Source organism: Phyllostomus hastatus, unplaced genomic scaffold (assembly GCF_019186645.2).
Source record: "Phyllostomus hastatus isolate PE091 unplaced genomic scaffold, TTU_PhHast_1.1 phas_contig_196, whole genome shotgun sequence".
Taxonomy (NCBI): domain Eukaryota; kingdom Metazoa; phylum Chordata; class Mammalia; order Chiroptera; family Phyllostomidae; genus Phyllostomus; species Phyllostomus hastatus.
The window spans coordinates 24892352-24909080 of record NW_025333709.1 but is presented as its reverse complement, the minus strand read 5'-3'; the positions used below and the strand labels follow the sequence as shown (position 1 = coordinate 24909080).

Here is a 16729-nt window from a genome sequence, read left to right as displayed (position 1 = left end):
TCCAAGAGACTCATCTCAGATGGAAAGATACACACAGACTAAAGGTAATGGGATGGAAAAAGACATTTCATGCAAATGTGAAGGAAAGAAAAAGCTGAGGTAGCCATACATATATTCAATAAAATAGACTTTAAAACCAAGGCTATACAAGTAAGAGATGAAATAGACTTTAAAACTAAGTAAGAGACAAAGAAGGACACTGCATAATGATAAAGGGAACAGTCCAGCAAGAGGATATAATCCTCATAAACATTTATGTGCCCAACGCAGGAACACCTAAATATGTGAAGCAAACCTTGATGGACATAAAGGGAGAGACTGACAAAAATACAGTCATAGTTGGGGATTTTAACACCCCAACTTCCATGGATAGATCTTCCACACAGAAAATCAACAAGGAGACAGCAGCTTTAAATGACACACTAGATCAAATGGATTTAATTGATATCTTCAGAACATTTCTCCCCAAAGCAGCAGAATATACATACTTTTCAAGTGCACATGGAACATTTTCTGGATAGACCACATGTTAGGGCACAAAACAAGTCTCGATAAATTTAAGAAGATTGAAATTATGTCAAGCATCTTCTCTGACCACAATTTGGTGAAACTAGAAATCAATCACAAGAACACTGAAAACACACAAAGACATGGAAGATAAATAACATGTTATTAAATAATGAAGATCAATAATGAGATCAATGAAGAAATCAGATAATACCTTGGAACAAATGAAAATGAGAACACAGCAATCCAAAATCTGTGGAACACAAGGAAAGCAATCCTAAGAGGGAAATTCATAGTATTACTGACCTATCCAAAAAAAAAAAAGGCTCCAATAAACAATCTAACTTCACACTTAAAGGAACTTGAAAAAGAACAACAAACAAAGCCCAAGGTGAGTAGAAAGAAGGAAATAATAAAGACCAGAGCAGAAATAAATGAAATGAAGCAAAAAAAAAATACAAAAGATCAATTAATCCAAGACCTGGTTCTTTGAAAAGATAAACAAGATTGACATACATTTAACCAGACTTATCAGGAAAAAAGAGAAAAGGCCCAAATAAATAAAATCAGAAATGAAAAAGGAGAAATAACAACTGACACCAAAGAAATACAAGGGATTGTAAGAAAATATTATCAACTATATGCCAAAAAACTGGACAACCTGGACAAAATGGATAAATTCCTAGAAACATACAATCTTCCAGAACTAAATCAGGAAGTATCAGAGAATCTGAATAGACAGATTACACCTAGTGAAACTGAAGCAGTAATCAAAAAAACTCCCAACAAACAAAAGCCCTGGACAGGTAGCTTCACACATGAATTTTACCAAACACTCTTTGAGAAGAGCTAACACCTCTGCTTCTCAAATTATTTTAAAAATTCAAGAGGAGGGCAGGCTCCCAAGCTAATTTTACAAGGCCAGCATTATCCTAATTCCAAAACCAGATAAAGACACTACAAAAATAAATAAAATAACAGGCCAATATCCCTGATGAACATATATGGGCTAAAGTCCTGAACAAAATATTAACAAGTTGAAGACATCAAAGCAATGCATCAAAAAGATCATATACCATGATCAAGTGGGATTTATTCCAGGAATTCAGGGTTGGTACAACATTCACAAGTCAATAAATGTGATTCACCACATAAACAAAGTGAAGGGTAAAAACCATATGGTTATTTCAATAGATGCAGAAAAAGCATTTGATAAAATCCAGTACCCATTTATGATTTAAACTCTCAGCAAAGTGGGAGTAGAGGGAACATAACTAAACATAATAAAGGCCATATATGACAGACCTACTACCAGCATCATACTCAATGGGCAAAAACTACAAGCATTCCTCTTAAGATTGGGAATAAGTCAGAGATATCTGCTTTCACCTCTTATTCAACATAGTACTGGAAATCCTAGCCACAGCAATCAAACAAGATTAAAAAATAAAAAGCATCCAAATTGGAAAGGAAGAAGTAAAACTGTCTTTATTTGCAGATGACATGATACTGTATATACCGAATCTCAAAGATTCCACCAGGAAACTACTAGGACTGATTGAATTCAATAAGTAGCAGGATACAAAATTAATATTCAGAAGTCAGTTGCATTCTTATATGTCAATAACAAACCAATAGAAAGGGAATTTTTTTAAAATCCCTTTTACAATTGCTTCAAAAAAGAATAAAATACCTAGGAACAAATATACCAAGGATGTGAAAGACTTGTACTCAGAAAATTGTAGGACACTGAAGAAAGAAATTGAAGAAGATACAAATAAGTGGAAGCACATACCATGTTCATGGATAGGAAGAATTAACATCGTTAAAATGTCCATACTACCCAAAGCAATCTATAGATTCAATGCAATTCCTATCAAGATTCCAATAACATGTTTCACAGAACAGAGCAAATATTTCAAGAATTTATATGGAACGACAAAAGGCCCTACATAGCAGCAGCATCCTGAGAAAGAACAAAATTGGAAGAATCATGCTATCTAATATCAAACTATACTATAAGGCCATAGTAATCAAAACAGCATGGTACTGGCATAAAAAAGACATGTAGATCAATGGAACAGAATAGAGAGCCCAGAAATAAACCCATACCTTTATAGTCAATTAATATTCAATAGAGGAAGCAAGCACATACATGGGCTAAAGATAGTTTATTCAATAAATGTTGGGAAAATTGGACAGATCCATGCAGAAAAATGAAACGAGACCGCTTTCTTACACCACACACAAGAATAAATTCAAAATGGATCAAAGAATTAAATGTTAGACCTAAAACCATTAAAATCCTAGAAGAAAACACAGGCAGTAAAATCTAGGACATTGCTGGTAGCAATATTTTATCTGATATATCTTCCCAGGCAAAAGAAACGAAAGACAATATATATAAATTTGACTACATCAAACTAAACTATTTCTGCACAGCAAAGGAAACCATCAATATAGAAAGACAACCCAAGAAATGGGAGAACATTTGCTGATATATCTGATAAGGGGTTAATATCCAAAATTTATAAAGAACTTACAAAACTCAACACCAAAAAAGCAACCCAATTAAAAATGGGCAAAGAACCTGAATAGACACTTCTGCAAAGAGGGACAATAAGCATGAAAAGACGTTCAATGTCACTAATCACCAGAGAAATTCGAATTAAAACCATAAGGAGATATCACCTCACACCTGTCGGAATGACTATCAGTGATAAATCAACAAACAAGTGCTGGTGAAGGTGCGAAGAAAGGGGGACCCTTTTGCAGTGTAGGTGAGAATGCAGATTGGTGCAGCCACTGTGGAAAGCAGTATGGAAAAACCTCAAAAAAATTAAAAATGGATCTGCATTTTGACCCAGCGATCCCACTTCCAGGAATACATGTAAAGGAACCCAAAACACTAATTCAAAAGGACATAAGCGCCCCTGTGTTCATTGCAGTGTTATTTACAATCACCAAGATATGGAAGCAGCCCAAATGTTCGGTAGATGAGTGAATAAAATAACTATGGGACATTGACACAACAATAGCATACTACTCAGCCATAAAATAGAAGAATATTTTACCCTTTGCGACAGCATGGATGGACCTGGAGAGCACAATGCTAAGTGAGTCAGAGAAAGACACATACCATATGAGTTCACTCATATGTGGAATCTAATGAACATTCTGAACTAACAAGCACAATAGAGACAGACTCACAGATGGAGAGCAGGCTGACAGCTATGGGTGGGGGCAGGGGGTGGACATAGAGGACAGTGGGGTGAATGCAGGGAGGGAGGGGGTAAGAGGCAGATAAATGGTAATGGAAAAATACAATAAAAAAATAAAATTTAAAAAAACAAAAATTTTATTAACATTGTGAGCAAAAGTTATGGGTCATGTTTCCTCCCCATTTTCAAAGAAGTTTAGTTGAAATGTTTCCTTTGTTGATTTATTATCTGAGAAAAGAGATTTGCCCACCATGTCAGTGTGACAAATTCATAAGGATGTCCTGGCTTTTATTAGCATTATTTCCCCAAATCTCAGAAGAAAAATACTTGACTCTTCACTCAAGCTAGTGGAAAATTTAAAATATTTCCTTCTTGAACAAGATGAATGGGAGTTGTTGTTTAGATTGAAAGATGCAAGAGTTCTGCCAACAAGGCAAGGCTTCGTGCTTTGTCCTGTGATTATGTTCAGTGATCAAATGTGAGCTGGTGACGAGGCCGTGTGTCAGAGAACTGGAGCGTTTCATGAACCGGAGGAACTAACTTTAGCTCGATCAGGGCTAGTTCAGGTGTGGTTAAATCTCAGCATGACGATGTCAGGCCGTGTTCCTCACTCACTCTCTTTCCTTTTTGTTGTCTTTTTTAATAAAAATAATTCGACCGCTCAGCCCTTTATCCACTTAGCCGTGGGCATTCCTCGGTTCCAAACCAGCACACTGACAAGTATCAGCCCCAATCCCACCCCTACCTCAGGGAAGCAGTTCTGTTTGGTCGATGGGAGAGAAAAGGGTTCCTATGGAGTCAGGTGTGCCAGGTGTTTAATATTCGGGAGCATTTTGTTTGCTTCTAAGACCACGCTTAGAAAATAACTTCTCTGTCTGCTAATAATGTTTAGTCCTTTGTTTTGGTAAATAAAGCGCCAACTCTTTCCTCCTGCCTGGTCTGCAGGTGATAATACAGAGCTAGACAGAAAGAGTGAGCTGACCAGCTGCTATTAGAGTGAATTTGTTCCCTAACCCATCCTGTGAATATCAATGCTAACAACGCTGTCTCGTGTTTTTTTCCTTTTCTCTTTTTCTGTCTCCCCCACCCTACCCCTTAAATCAATGTGCTTTGTTCCTGTGTGAATAACTGTATGTCTAGAAACAGCCATGGAGTGATTTTGCTGTTCTGAATGGGGGAAAGATTAATAGTGACATTTGGAAGGCAAGTATATTGTCAGCTTTAAGATCATGTAATATTTTGTTCCTTTTGCATGGCTGGGGCTGCACCTTTTCCTTTGCAAACATCATGCGGCCTGCAGGGATGGAGTGATGGGGCTTCTTGCTAGGGATGTCCAGCTTACACACATGTGGCCTTTTTTTTTTTTTTTTTGGTATCTCCCATTGTGAATGACTTCGAGCTGAGTGCCCAGGTTGCCTGTTGTCTCGTGAGCTGCACCTCGTGTCGAGGCGGCAGCCAGCAGCCCTTGCATGCCTTTTCCCGCCTCCGCTCGTGTGCACTCCGCCACAGGCCGGGAGGGCTCTTCTCCCTGGTGATGCTGGAAGCCATCGCCTGGTCCTCTCCCATTCTCCACTAACAGACACCTGTTTCCCTCCAGGATTTGCACGCAGCCACAGTGAACCCGGACCCCAGTCTAAAAGAGTTTGAAGGAGCAACACTGCGCTATGCGTCTTTGAAACTCAGGTAGGGCACTGGAAGGACCAGCCGCGATGTGTGGTTTTTTGGCCACCAGTGTTTGCGGTAGAATTCTGAGTCCCATTTTCTGTTTTGTTTTGTCTCTCTGTTTTTTTTTCTAGAAATGCCCCACATGCTGATGATGACGATTCTTGTAGTATCAACAGTGACCCAGAAGCCAAGGTTTGTAAAAATGTGCTTTCAGCAACTCGATTATAGTCTTGCATCAAAGTAATGACTTTGGATAATGGCCCAGTTTTACAAGCCATCACCCCAGAGCCACTTATTAAGTAATTATCGCTCGATCCGCTTTCTTTTCTAATCTCCCCGACACTTAAAGTAAATCCCCAGACCAAGTCAGCTTGGGGAGGATTTCTGTAATCGTCGTGACTGACTATGCCTGTATCTTGTACATCAGTTCTTTGCACAATGGGACAAAATTATTGTTTGACTGGGTGGGCTTCAGAAGCTTTTCAGGGTAAACCAGGTGCTGCCTTGCAGAGCTGAACAGGTGGAACGAGACCCCGCGCACCTGCCTCCTCCAGGGCGGCCTCACCCCCAGGCGAGGGGAAACCTCTTTGCCATCCCTGTCATAAACAGAGACGCGTTTTAGATTGGAAAGTGAGAATGAACTTTTGCCTTGGGACTTCTGGTGGGGTACCAGCAGGGCCAGTGCTATGGGCGTGGGGTCGTGCCGTTGAACAGGACACTGGGCTGAGGATCAGAGCCCCAGGCCTGGGGCGTAATGCAGTGCAGTCACCATCTTGAAATCCTTAATAATTTTGTCTTCGAGTCTGTGTGTTATTAAGTGAAGCCCAGTGGGGCATTGGAGTGTGCACCGGGGGGTAGAGCCTTAGCCTGTGCACAGTCCTGCCACCTGCCTACCCCTGCCCCCACCCAGCGACCTCTGTCGCCATCCACCCCTGTAGGAGCCGAGGTGTGAGCATGGGGAGGTTGACTTTGGGCACCCAGCTCTATGGCATCTCGGGAAGGGTCAAAGTGGCCTGCCCAGCCCAGGCTGACAGCACCTGGGGTGCTGAGTGGGTGGCTCTGTGAGGCAAAGCCTGCCTGCTCTCAGTCTAAGTACCTGCCATGTCCTGGCACAGAGGCTGCAATAAACTTGAGGGAGACCTGCCTGCTTTGGGTTGGGGTTGGGGGTGGGTGAGTCCATGGGAAAGGGGGATTCCTGGCTCAACCTCCCCAGCCCTGGCCAGGGCACAATGTATTGGTCCAGCAGCTGGTGGGAGGCGGAGCCCACAAGATGATGGCCTGTGGGGTGGGCAGGGCCCCGGGCACCTGCAATGCTCTGCACCCACCCTATAAGGATCCCTGTGTCTCGAGGAACATGACATGAAATAACCAGAAGAAAATGAAGTTTCATGTTTTAATACATTTACAGCATTTTTCCTGCTCTTTTGAACCAGGGGCCCTGAATTTTTGTGTTGCATGTTTCATTTTTATTTGTAACTTATGACGCTGGTTCTAGATACCTTTTCTGGATCTCAAAGACCTGTGTCTGTGAATAAAACAGCAAGTATGTTCCCCTAGTAGTAGTTACACGTAGCAGGTTCAAACCTTGACTCCTTTGCCAGAAACTGCCGAATTGCCATCGGTTCTGCAAGACCTGGGGCTCGAGGTTGAAGTCTCCGCTGCTCCTAGTCTGCTCAGCTGTATTCCAAGCGCAGCCTGACTGCGTGGAGGCCGAGGAAGGACCAGCAGTGTTCTGAACAGGCCTTGGCCTTTAAAGATAAATTTCATGGCAGGGAAGAGATGCAATAAGATAGGAAGGTGGGATGTGAATGATGTGCTTTGGTACCAGGTGTTTTACAAGAGCCATGCTAACAGGCTGGCCAGGAGGGGTGAGCAGCAGCAGTATCTTTCTCACTCTTACGGGCTGGGGCCGGGATGTCTTATCCGTGTGAGACTGATGAGGGAGGGCAGAGAGGGAGTGGACCTGGAACTGGTACCGGAAACAGAAGCCTGGTTAAGTACCGCTGAAGTCGGTGCTCTCTTTTTCCCTCCAGTCATGTGGCTCACTGGGTTCTTTATCTGCCACCTTTCTGTGGCCAGCATGTCTGTTCCCACACCTGTTGTGGATTTCTTCATGTTGATAAGAGGGTTCAGCTTTGTCATAAGTTACTGAAGTTGTACTTAGTTCTAAACCAACAAATACATGTACTGTATGTGTGTATATCCTACTTTGTTCCATAAGTGATAGGAGAAGACTTATGTGGACAAATGCTTTCTTGAAACGGCGCAGAAAATATTTGCATTGAACCGTGAATGACACGAATCTCTGCAAGGGCAACTCAGAATCTTGAAGGGACTTCTGTAAAGTTCACCAGCTTCTAAGTACCCCACAACCTTAGGTCCGAAGTTCCCCCCCCGCCCCCGCCATGCTGTAGAAAGTCCCTGTCGCCGTTGAGGGTCCCAAGCGTACTGAGAAGGGGAAAGGGTTTCCAAACCCTACTTTCTATGAATCACACTGTTCATGAGGCAAAGCGCCCCAGTTCCTTATGGAATGTGATAGTTTTTCTAGTGCCTCATTATAAAACTTGTGATAATGAATGCTTATTGAGCGCTAACTTTTTGCCAGGCATGATTCTAAAGTCTTAATTTCTGTTGAGTCTCATCCTCATAAAAATGTAGTGGGCCAAGTGTCATGATCTCCACGTCACAGAGGAGGAAACTGAGGCCTAGAAAGTTCAACAGCTAGTGAGCAGTGGAGTAAGGATATGAATCTAGGCCATTTGACCCCAAGCCCGTGCTCCCAAGACTGTCTAGAGAGGCAGTTTTCAACCGTTTTCATCGCATGGCACATATAAACTAATTACTAAAATTCTGCAGCACACCAAAAATTATTAGCTTTTTTGCCCGACAAAAAATAGGTATAATTTTGCTTCATTCACACTGGACAGCTATTGTTGTTGGCTGTTGTCATTCTTTTTTATTGGACAGTCTAACGAAAAAGAGGTCAGTGCCTCTGACTAAAGAGTAAGGTATCGCATGTTTTAAAAATCTCATGGCACGCCAGTTCAAAACTCCCCAGTCTAGAGAAAAGTCTCACTTATAGCTTTAGTTAGGCACCCCCAGCAAATAATTTGATCACTGTCCTCAACAACTTCCAAATGTTTGTAGATAAAGGGACATTTGGATATTATCTACTGGTATTTCATAGCATTAGTCATCGGAAGCAAAGGACAAACACTGGAGCAAAACTCATTTCCAGTGAACCAACCGGTGCAGGACAGTGGACCAGTTTGCGGGTCCGCCACAAGGCAGAGACGAACTCCAGACTCCAGGTGTGCGGTGGGTGCGTCTGTGTTCAGACCCTCCCTCAGCAGGATCGTCTCAACCAGTCTCAGGACAGGGGTGGGGCCCACGCTAGTGGGAAGCGGGGGCAGGATTGGAGATGATCTGCGTTGCTGGCGATTGGCAGACCCACTCCGGTGACACTGCCAGGCACAGGGTGGCGTTGTTGTCCCTCTGTGGACGCGGAGGTGTCTCGCTGCTTGTCTCCTCGGGTCGCTGGCCATGCCGCCCACCAGGGAATCGGGCCGAGCAAAGCCCTGTGAGGGAAGCCAAGATGTTCTTTCAGAATTACAACTATTTCAAAATCCAACAGTGCTAAATGCAATTTTATTTTATTACTTAACACATTTTAAAGAAGTTAGTGAGTTCAGAACTGATTTCAGCGAAGCCACTTTGGAGGAGCCTCCCCTGCACCCCAACCTACCCTCTTAGTCACTCCTCACTCAGCCCGTGTTGCCCAGGGCACTGAAGAGGGAACAAATGCCAAGAAGGCCGGGACTTTCCAAACGCTCAAGCTCTGCAGAAGCATTTTCTTTAGATAAACATTTACATTTTTCAGGCTGCCATGGGTTAGCAAACTGCATGCCCCACTCCCCAATAAGCAGAAACTATCTTGTCTTTAGAAGAAAAACATTTCATTTCATGTACTATGAAATTCTAAATACAGTCCCTGAGGAGTGATTACTAAAAAGATTATTATAGAAAATGTCTTCCTTATTCCCTAAATGAGATCTTCATGCTAACAACATCAAAACTACTTTTAGACTGTCAGGATGTGGATACCTGGAGTCCTCTCCAGCCGCCCTGAGTCTGGGCGTCTTGATCATCTTCAGCTCAGTGAAAACTCTAACCCGCATGGCAACACGAAATGACTCTCTCTCTCTCCTCCCCCCTTTCCCTCCACCTGCCAAAAAGCAAAGTAATTTTTATAACTCTGAAATGTTTTTCTAGCCTACTTAATTTTTTTAATCCTCACCTGAGGATATATGTATATTGATTTGAGAGAGAGAGACACCATTCAGTTACCTCCCACTTCCACCCCAAATGGGGATCAAACCCACAGTCCAGTTATGTGGCCTGACCGAGAATAGAACCCCCAACCTACGGAAGAGTGGCACATATTCAGCTCCCACATATCCTTCACCTGGCTTTCCCTAATAACATCTTCATACTTATGACACAGTTGTCCAAACTAGGAAGTTAATGTTGATACTGTATTATTAACTAACCTATGGACTTTATATACATTTTCTCTCTCTCTTTTTTTTATTGCTAATATCCTTCTGTTCCAGGACCCATCTAGGAGACTACATTGCATGTAATGAGCTCTTTAAATATCATTTCACAGATTGCTCTGTACAGTGTGCAGATTTGCCATTCTTAATTCCATTATAATAGTCCATGTAATTTAAAGTACCGTGGTTCGCCTAGGCATCCACCGCCACAGGAGCAATTTCCAGTACCATAGAGCAGATCTGCAACTTCATACAAGTAGGCGACTTTTTTCCTTTTAAATTATTGCTTTGGTATGGGTTGCTAAGGCTGATATTACCAGGTCAAAGGCTATCAGTTTGTAGCTTGTCACTTATTACAAAGTCACTTTCAGAAAGGCTGCAGCAGCACATAATTTCATCAGTAATATCCTAGAATACACCTCTTTGTCCACTGCCCACTTTTCTCCAGGCTGTGCCACTTTTATTTCTTTATCTTTGTTTTATTGCATGGGAGCCGCTACCTCCTAGTTTCAAATCTCCCCTTCTTACACCATCATCGAGACCAGATGCTTCTCACAAAACTCTCTGTGTTTCTGTCTGTTCTTGGCTGTCTTTTCCTCTTAGTGTTCTATGTATTTTTTTTCTAGATTAAAATTTTTATTGTGGGGCCCCGGCTATGTGGCTCAGTGGATTGAGTGCCAGCCTGTGAACCAAAGGGTCGCTGGTGCGATTCCCAGTCAGGGCCCATGCCTGGTCTGTGGGCCAGGTCCCCAGTAGGGGCCGCGCAAGAGTCAACCACGCACTGATGTTTCTCTCCCTCTCTTTCTCTCTCCCCTCCCCTCTGTCGGTAAATAAATAAATGAAATCTTTAAAAAAAAATGTTGATTGCAGAACAACTCTGGATTTACAGAAAAGTTGCAAAGACAGCGCAGCGTTCTCTCGTACCCGCCCCCCAGCGTCCCCCCATGCCGTGTCCCACATGACCTGGCACATTTGTCACGGCTAAGAAACGATCACTGGGACAAAGCTGAATACCTTGTTCTGATTTTCACCAGTTTTTCTTTCAATGTCTTTCTTCCTGTTCTAGGATCTAATTCAGTATACCACATTGTGTTCCGTCCCTATGCATTTCTAAATTCAAAACTTTATTATGGTAATCTTAAATGTTTTTGCCATAATGATGGCATAATGATTTGTCTTTTACTTGTCTATGTGAAAGTCTTAAAAACTTTTGTGTATTTAAACCTTTTGTAAACAATTGCTTCTCATGCTTCTTTTATCAAAAAGGCAACTCCTTGCCATGTCTGGGTGACCAGATAGCTTGCAGTTCTAAATGCCTATTATTTTACAGTCTCTCCCCTGTGGCTCATCCTACTTGAATACCATAAAATTCGAATTTAGCTCTGTAACACTTTTCATTTCTCATGGCATGTGGTGCATTGCTGGCCAAATGCTTGATTAGAATTACCAACACAGAAATAAAATTTTATAGTTAAATTGAAGAAAACTTAATATTTGAAAAATATGTACTAGTTTTCTTAGAGTTCTTTCCATCCTTTGTGTCACTCTGCTAAGACTTCTGGAAAGGAGATGTTCTGCCTCCTTGTGGACAGTATTGAAAATTACATCTTTAAAGAAATGGCCTAAAGCTACATTTCATTTGGAATCATGGGATTACTTGTAGTTGCAAGTGACCATAGAGATGATCTAATGGGCCTCTTTTACAGGTGAAAAAAGTGAGTCCCAGAAACTTTGAGCAAATGACTCCTAGGGTTGCACAGCTAGTAGCGGAGATGGCATTCAAAAGTGGTTCTCCTGGGCCTCTGACCACACAGCTACTTTCCACTTGCAGTGGCTAACCTCAGCTTCAGGGTACTTGTGGGGAGAGGTTTTCAGAACTTCATTTGGAACACTGGTCTTTGAAATCCATAATAAAGGGACTGGGTAAGGAAGAGTGTATTATCCCAAGCATTACATTTTCTGGGTTTCTACTTCCTCACCTGTAAAGTGAGTGTGTCATCATCTCAGAAGTCACTTCTGCTTCTGAGCGACTTTTAGGTTCCTAATAGAATGCAGCAGTTTGGATCCACGGCATCAGGCGATGAAATTGCTCAGCCTGATCGCTCATCAAATCTGGAGAAGGAGAGGGAGAGTTATTTGCTCCGGAGTAGTCCAGGGCTGGAGATGGGTGGCTGGCACAGGTACTTAACATGCAGTTTTCCTGCAAACACAAGGCATCATGCTTAGTTCCCCCATGTTATGGGTGAGGAAGGGATGCTTAGACAGATTAAATACTTTGTTTTCTCCACACAGCTAGTAACTGGTAGAACTGGGACTCAAATTCAGATGCATTTCACTCCAAAGCCCAAGAAAGTGTGGTGCCCACCCACTCCCAGTCATTGCTTCCCTAAGCTTTAAGGTCTCTCTGGCTGCCTGGGAATGTGGGTGGAGGGAGCAGAGATGCTGGAAACAGACTTGGTGGGGGAACTGGAGCGTCACTGCCCGAGAACAGACCCCACCCTTCTTGGCACCCCCACCCAGGCTTACCGGGCCCAGCACTCTGCGGTGGCTTTCGGACTTTCCTGTACATGTTGACTGACACGTTCAGTTGTTCTGGGTCACAGCGAGGGACCACATTTCTACTAGGCTCTCAGGGGATCCTGGTGCTGCCGGTCTGCTAAACTGCGTGTTCAGCAGTCATGCCAACTAGTTTGAAACCTGATAAATGAGGCATCGTTTCCATGCACCTTCTGCCGGGACGCAGACATAGCCCGTCCACACCGCCCTTCCAGTTCTCTCATGGCCCTTTGCCGCCAGTTCTCAGCTGCTCGTGGATGTTTATCTGGATGCCGTGTTTTGTGAAAGTTTTGCTCTTCTCCTTACTCTTTGGTTGTAACCTGCCCCAGATGGAGAGAAAGGGGAAGGAGATGGTGCAGATCAGTCGGATAGTAGGTTTGGTAGAGGGCGGTTCTGAAATGGATGGTGAATAAATATGAGATTCTAACATATTCATCTGTGAGCTTTATGTGTGCCCTCCCTCGGTTCCTATTAGCATAGATTTTCATGAAGTAATTATATTAGCAGCTACTGACTAGATTAGTACTAATAGATAAACAGGAAGGAGTAGGGAGTATCTTTTCTCATTCAGATTTATTTCTGGTCTGTGTAGCAAATTCATTATCATTACTTAGCATTTATATGGGATTTTATGTCTGCATGTAGTTCTTATAATTGATTTTTATTCATGTGGAACAGGTTTTTTTCTCTCGGAAATCCTGGTCTGTGTGAAAAGTTTGGATTTGATTTCTGTCGTAGATTTGTTAACAGCATCAACAGCATTTATTGAATGCCCAGTGCCAAAGGACAGGCTGCGTGATGTAACGGTTAAGAGCATGGACTCTGGACCCAGACTGCATGGGTTCAAAGCCAGGCTCTGCTACTTCCTGTCTGGATAAGTTACTCAGCCTTAGGCAAGTTTTCTTATCTATAAAATATTAATTAGACTGGCCAGTTTCTAAGGCTTCTTCCCACTCTCACAGCTTCTGATTCTGGGATTCTGCTGTTAAAGAAGCACTAGGTGGGGTCCAGGGCTCCGTGGTGTGGCCACGCCCCTCTCCATCTCTGAGCCTCCATTTCCTCGTGCAGTCAGATGACCGGCGGACCAGACGGCCAGGCCTCCAGGTCCCTCATCTGTGGTGCAGATAATAATAGTGTCTACCTCACCGGGCTGCTCTAAACATCCAGCGAGTTGATATATTGCAAACAGAAGATATATATCAAGTGCTTCACACTGTCCCTGGCACATAATAAGCATTCTTTATGCATTAGCCATTATTATTATCCTTATTACAAAGAGGAGTAGATACATCCCCTGCCTCGAGGGGCAGACAGCACACAGGCACACTGACGTCCTCGTGCTGCACGAAGGCCGAGCTGTCGCGTCAGGAATGGGCATCGCCCTGGCCGGGAGTGAGGGGTGACTCGTGTGCTTTCCCAGAAGGAGACGATGCCTCCGCCGATGAGTGGACTTCCGTGGCAACAGAGATGAGTAATTCCCCCCTTTCTGTAAGTGGAAGGGCAGAAGATTTTAAAATAATGTTTTGTGTAAATGCGTGCTCGTTTTCAGCAAATGCTTTTAGGAACAGATCTATTAAAATAAGTCCCATCCGTATTTGTCCAGTACTGCAGATGGCATCGTTGCTGTTATCTGATCCTGTATACTATGTAACACAAAAGCAACCATAGCTTCAGACAAGCCTGTATTTAGCTCATGATTTTGTGAAATTTAGGAAGGGTTCAGGAGTGCAGTTCCTTTCTGACCCATGTGGGGGCACCTGAGGCTGGAGGATCCCCACCCAAGCCAGCTTCCTCACCCAGGGGCCTGTGGCTCAGTGCTCCTGGGCCTCTCCCAGGGCCTCTCTTTGTGGCTTGGGCTTCTCACAGTGGTGGTTTCTGGGTAAGCAGGTGTGCTTCTCACGTGGTGTCTGGCTTCCAAGAAGCAGGAAGCTGAAGCCACTAGGTGAGACATGGCTGTTCCTGGAAATGGCACCACATCACTTTGGCCACATCCAGTTGATCAGGGAGGGCACAGCCCAGACCCAAGTGTGGAGACATGGACTCCCTCTCTTAAGGGAGAGTGGCCATCTTTGGGACATGCGGTCTGTGACAAGTGTCCTTCCTGCACTTCAGTCATTCAACGAAAATGTCTTTAGTGAATGAAAAGCATGATGATTAGCACAGTTGAATCAAGAAACCAAGGCCCAGAGCCAGTGACGTGCATACCAGCCCTAGAAGAATGCATTCCATCTTCCTTGTATGGCTTTCAGGTTGACATCCACAAAGGGAAAATGAGGGCCATCTCATTCAAGCCCCAGGGGAGGTGGAAGGAGCACAGAGAAGCAACGCAACCTGCCCACGCACCCAGCTGGCCTCAGAAGGGCCGGACCCGCTGCCAGGCTCCCGGGCACCGGCCAGCACGGCTCCCCACCGGGCAGAGCTGACGCTCGCCGCCTCTTGGACACTGAGCCGTTCGCTGGCCTTGAGTGCTCATTCGCCTCCACGCTCAGAGGAGAGCTTTTCTGTTTGTGAAACTGTTTTCCTCCGTTTATTTGCCAACACAGCCAAACAGTGCTGTGTTCCTGGCAGCACCCCGGCCTCCTCTCCCTCATTAACTTCTGGTCACTCCACTTGCCTGAATGGAGCAGTCGAGGAATTGGCAGCCATGTGAGCCCCGAGCTTTGAAGGGTGCTGTCGAAACACCCTGTTATTATCCAATGGTTGGCAGCTGCGCCCTGTGGTGGCAGATGCCTGGAAAGGCTAATTAAGGGGAGGCAGACTTCTCTCTCCCCCTGGAGGAAGGCGGTAGGAGACAGGTGAGGCGATGGGCAGCAGCGGGGGGCAGACGGGCACCCTAAGAAGGCCAGAGCAGCGGGCGCGTGGGCCTGGCCCCCGGCCCCTGGGATCCTGGCAGAGAGCTCCGGGCTGCGTGGAGCCCCTGAACGGAGCAGCCCCAGGCAGAAGCAACAGGGGTGCATTCCCCTGTCAGGCCGGGTCCTCCAGGACGGGCCAGCTGGCCAAGACCCGGGCACCCTGAAGCTGGCATTCCAAGGCTGCCTGGAGAACTTCCTACAGACATTCGGCCTTGTTCTCTTGGTGCTGTTGACTGAGAGCTTAATACCAGCACCAAAATCGAGGTTGTAACGTGAACCATTCTCCTTTCCAGCTAATAAAATGTGTAGAGAAACAGTGGTTCCATCTGCAGGACTGTTAGAATAGTTCTGGCTAAGCCACGCCACCCCCTTCCAGCAAGGACTCCTGTTTAAAAGCTCATCAAAGATCAGAGCCTGAGTTCTTCCTCCATCCCTGGCTCTGCTGCCTGTAAGGAAATCAGTTTCGTAGTCAGGCCCCCATATTTTCAGTCCCTAAACTGATACCAAGAGAGGCAGCTCTCCATCCTTGTCCGTAATGGATTCAGCAGCCATTCATGTAGCACATACTGATTCAACACCTATTACGTGCAAGGGGCTATGAGACCAGTCACACTGGAAAGGGAGCAAAATAAAATAACAGGGCGGGCAAGATGTCCATCTCATTTACGAATATGAGTTACCGCATTACTGCAATGACTGAAGGAAGCATTAGCTTGCAGCTGTACAGGGAGTTTCCATTGCTCTGTGGTAGAGGCGGAGTTTGAGATCAGTTCAGGAAGCAGGAGCAGTAACAGTATGATTGACAGCCTGTCTGTCGGGGGATGAATGGATAAAGGAGACGGTCAGCAACACAAGTCTTCCTTTCCTGGGGCCCGTGGCTGAAGCCCAGCATCGGCTCAGGCTCCAGGGTCCTGGTTGAAGAGATTTGGGCTTTAGTCACCAGGGACTTCATACTAGCTTAAAAAAAAATTCAAAGTTCTATATAAATATTGACCTGAAAGTTCTCCCATTTTTCAGGGAACTGTCAATTGCCGTTCTCCCCAGTGTCTGCGTGATTTTTGGAGAATTACAAAAATGGCAGCCTCTGGCCCTCGGCCTTTACCCACATTAGAGCATGCTTCTTGTCCAAGAGAAAGACTGTTGACAAATAATGTAGCATCTATAAAACGTTCTCCCAAAAGTCTATCTTTAAAAAAATTATGAAAAAGTTTACCCGGGGGGAAGCAGTTATCACAAGAAGCTGAGAGATTTCCCAGTGGCCCACCGCCAACTCGGGAGCGCGTCCCCTGTGGAACACCAGCCCATTCTGCTGCAGTTCCCTGGGGACCTCTGGGGAGAGAGGTGCAGTCGGCAGACACCCGTGGCAGACACC

At 44.6% G+C, this 16729-nt stretch overlaps 1 protein-coding gene across 12 annotated transcripts in view; it reads left to right on the top strand.

The window, feature by feature from the left end:
* APBB2 (amyloid beta precursor protein binding family B member 2) overlaps window positions 1-16729 on the top strand; it is a 323568-nt gene that overhangs the window by 218778 nt on the left and 88061 nt on the right. For 9 of the 12 annotated variants that reach the window (XM_045834008.1, XM_045834009.1, XM_045834006.1 and 6 more), the window contains 3 exons: window positions 4869-4931; window positions 5326-5411; window positions 5525-5585. In XM_045834008.1, the coding sequence (XP_045689964.1) occupies window positions 4869-4931; window positions 5326-5411; window positions 5525-5585 (210 nt within the window). The remainder of the gene's footprint in view (window positions 1-4868; window positions 4932-5325; window positions 5412-5524; window positions 5586-16729) is intronic. The other 3 variants (XM_045834014.1, XM_045834012.1, XM_045834013.1) reach the window with 1 other exon arrangement.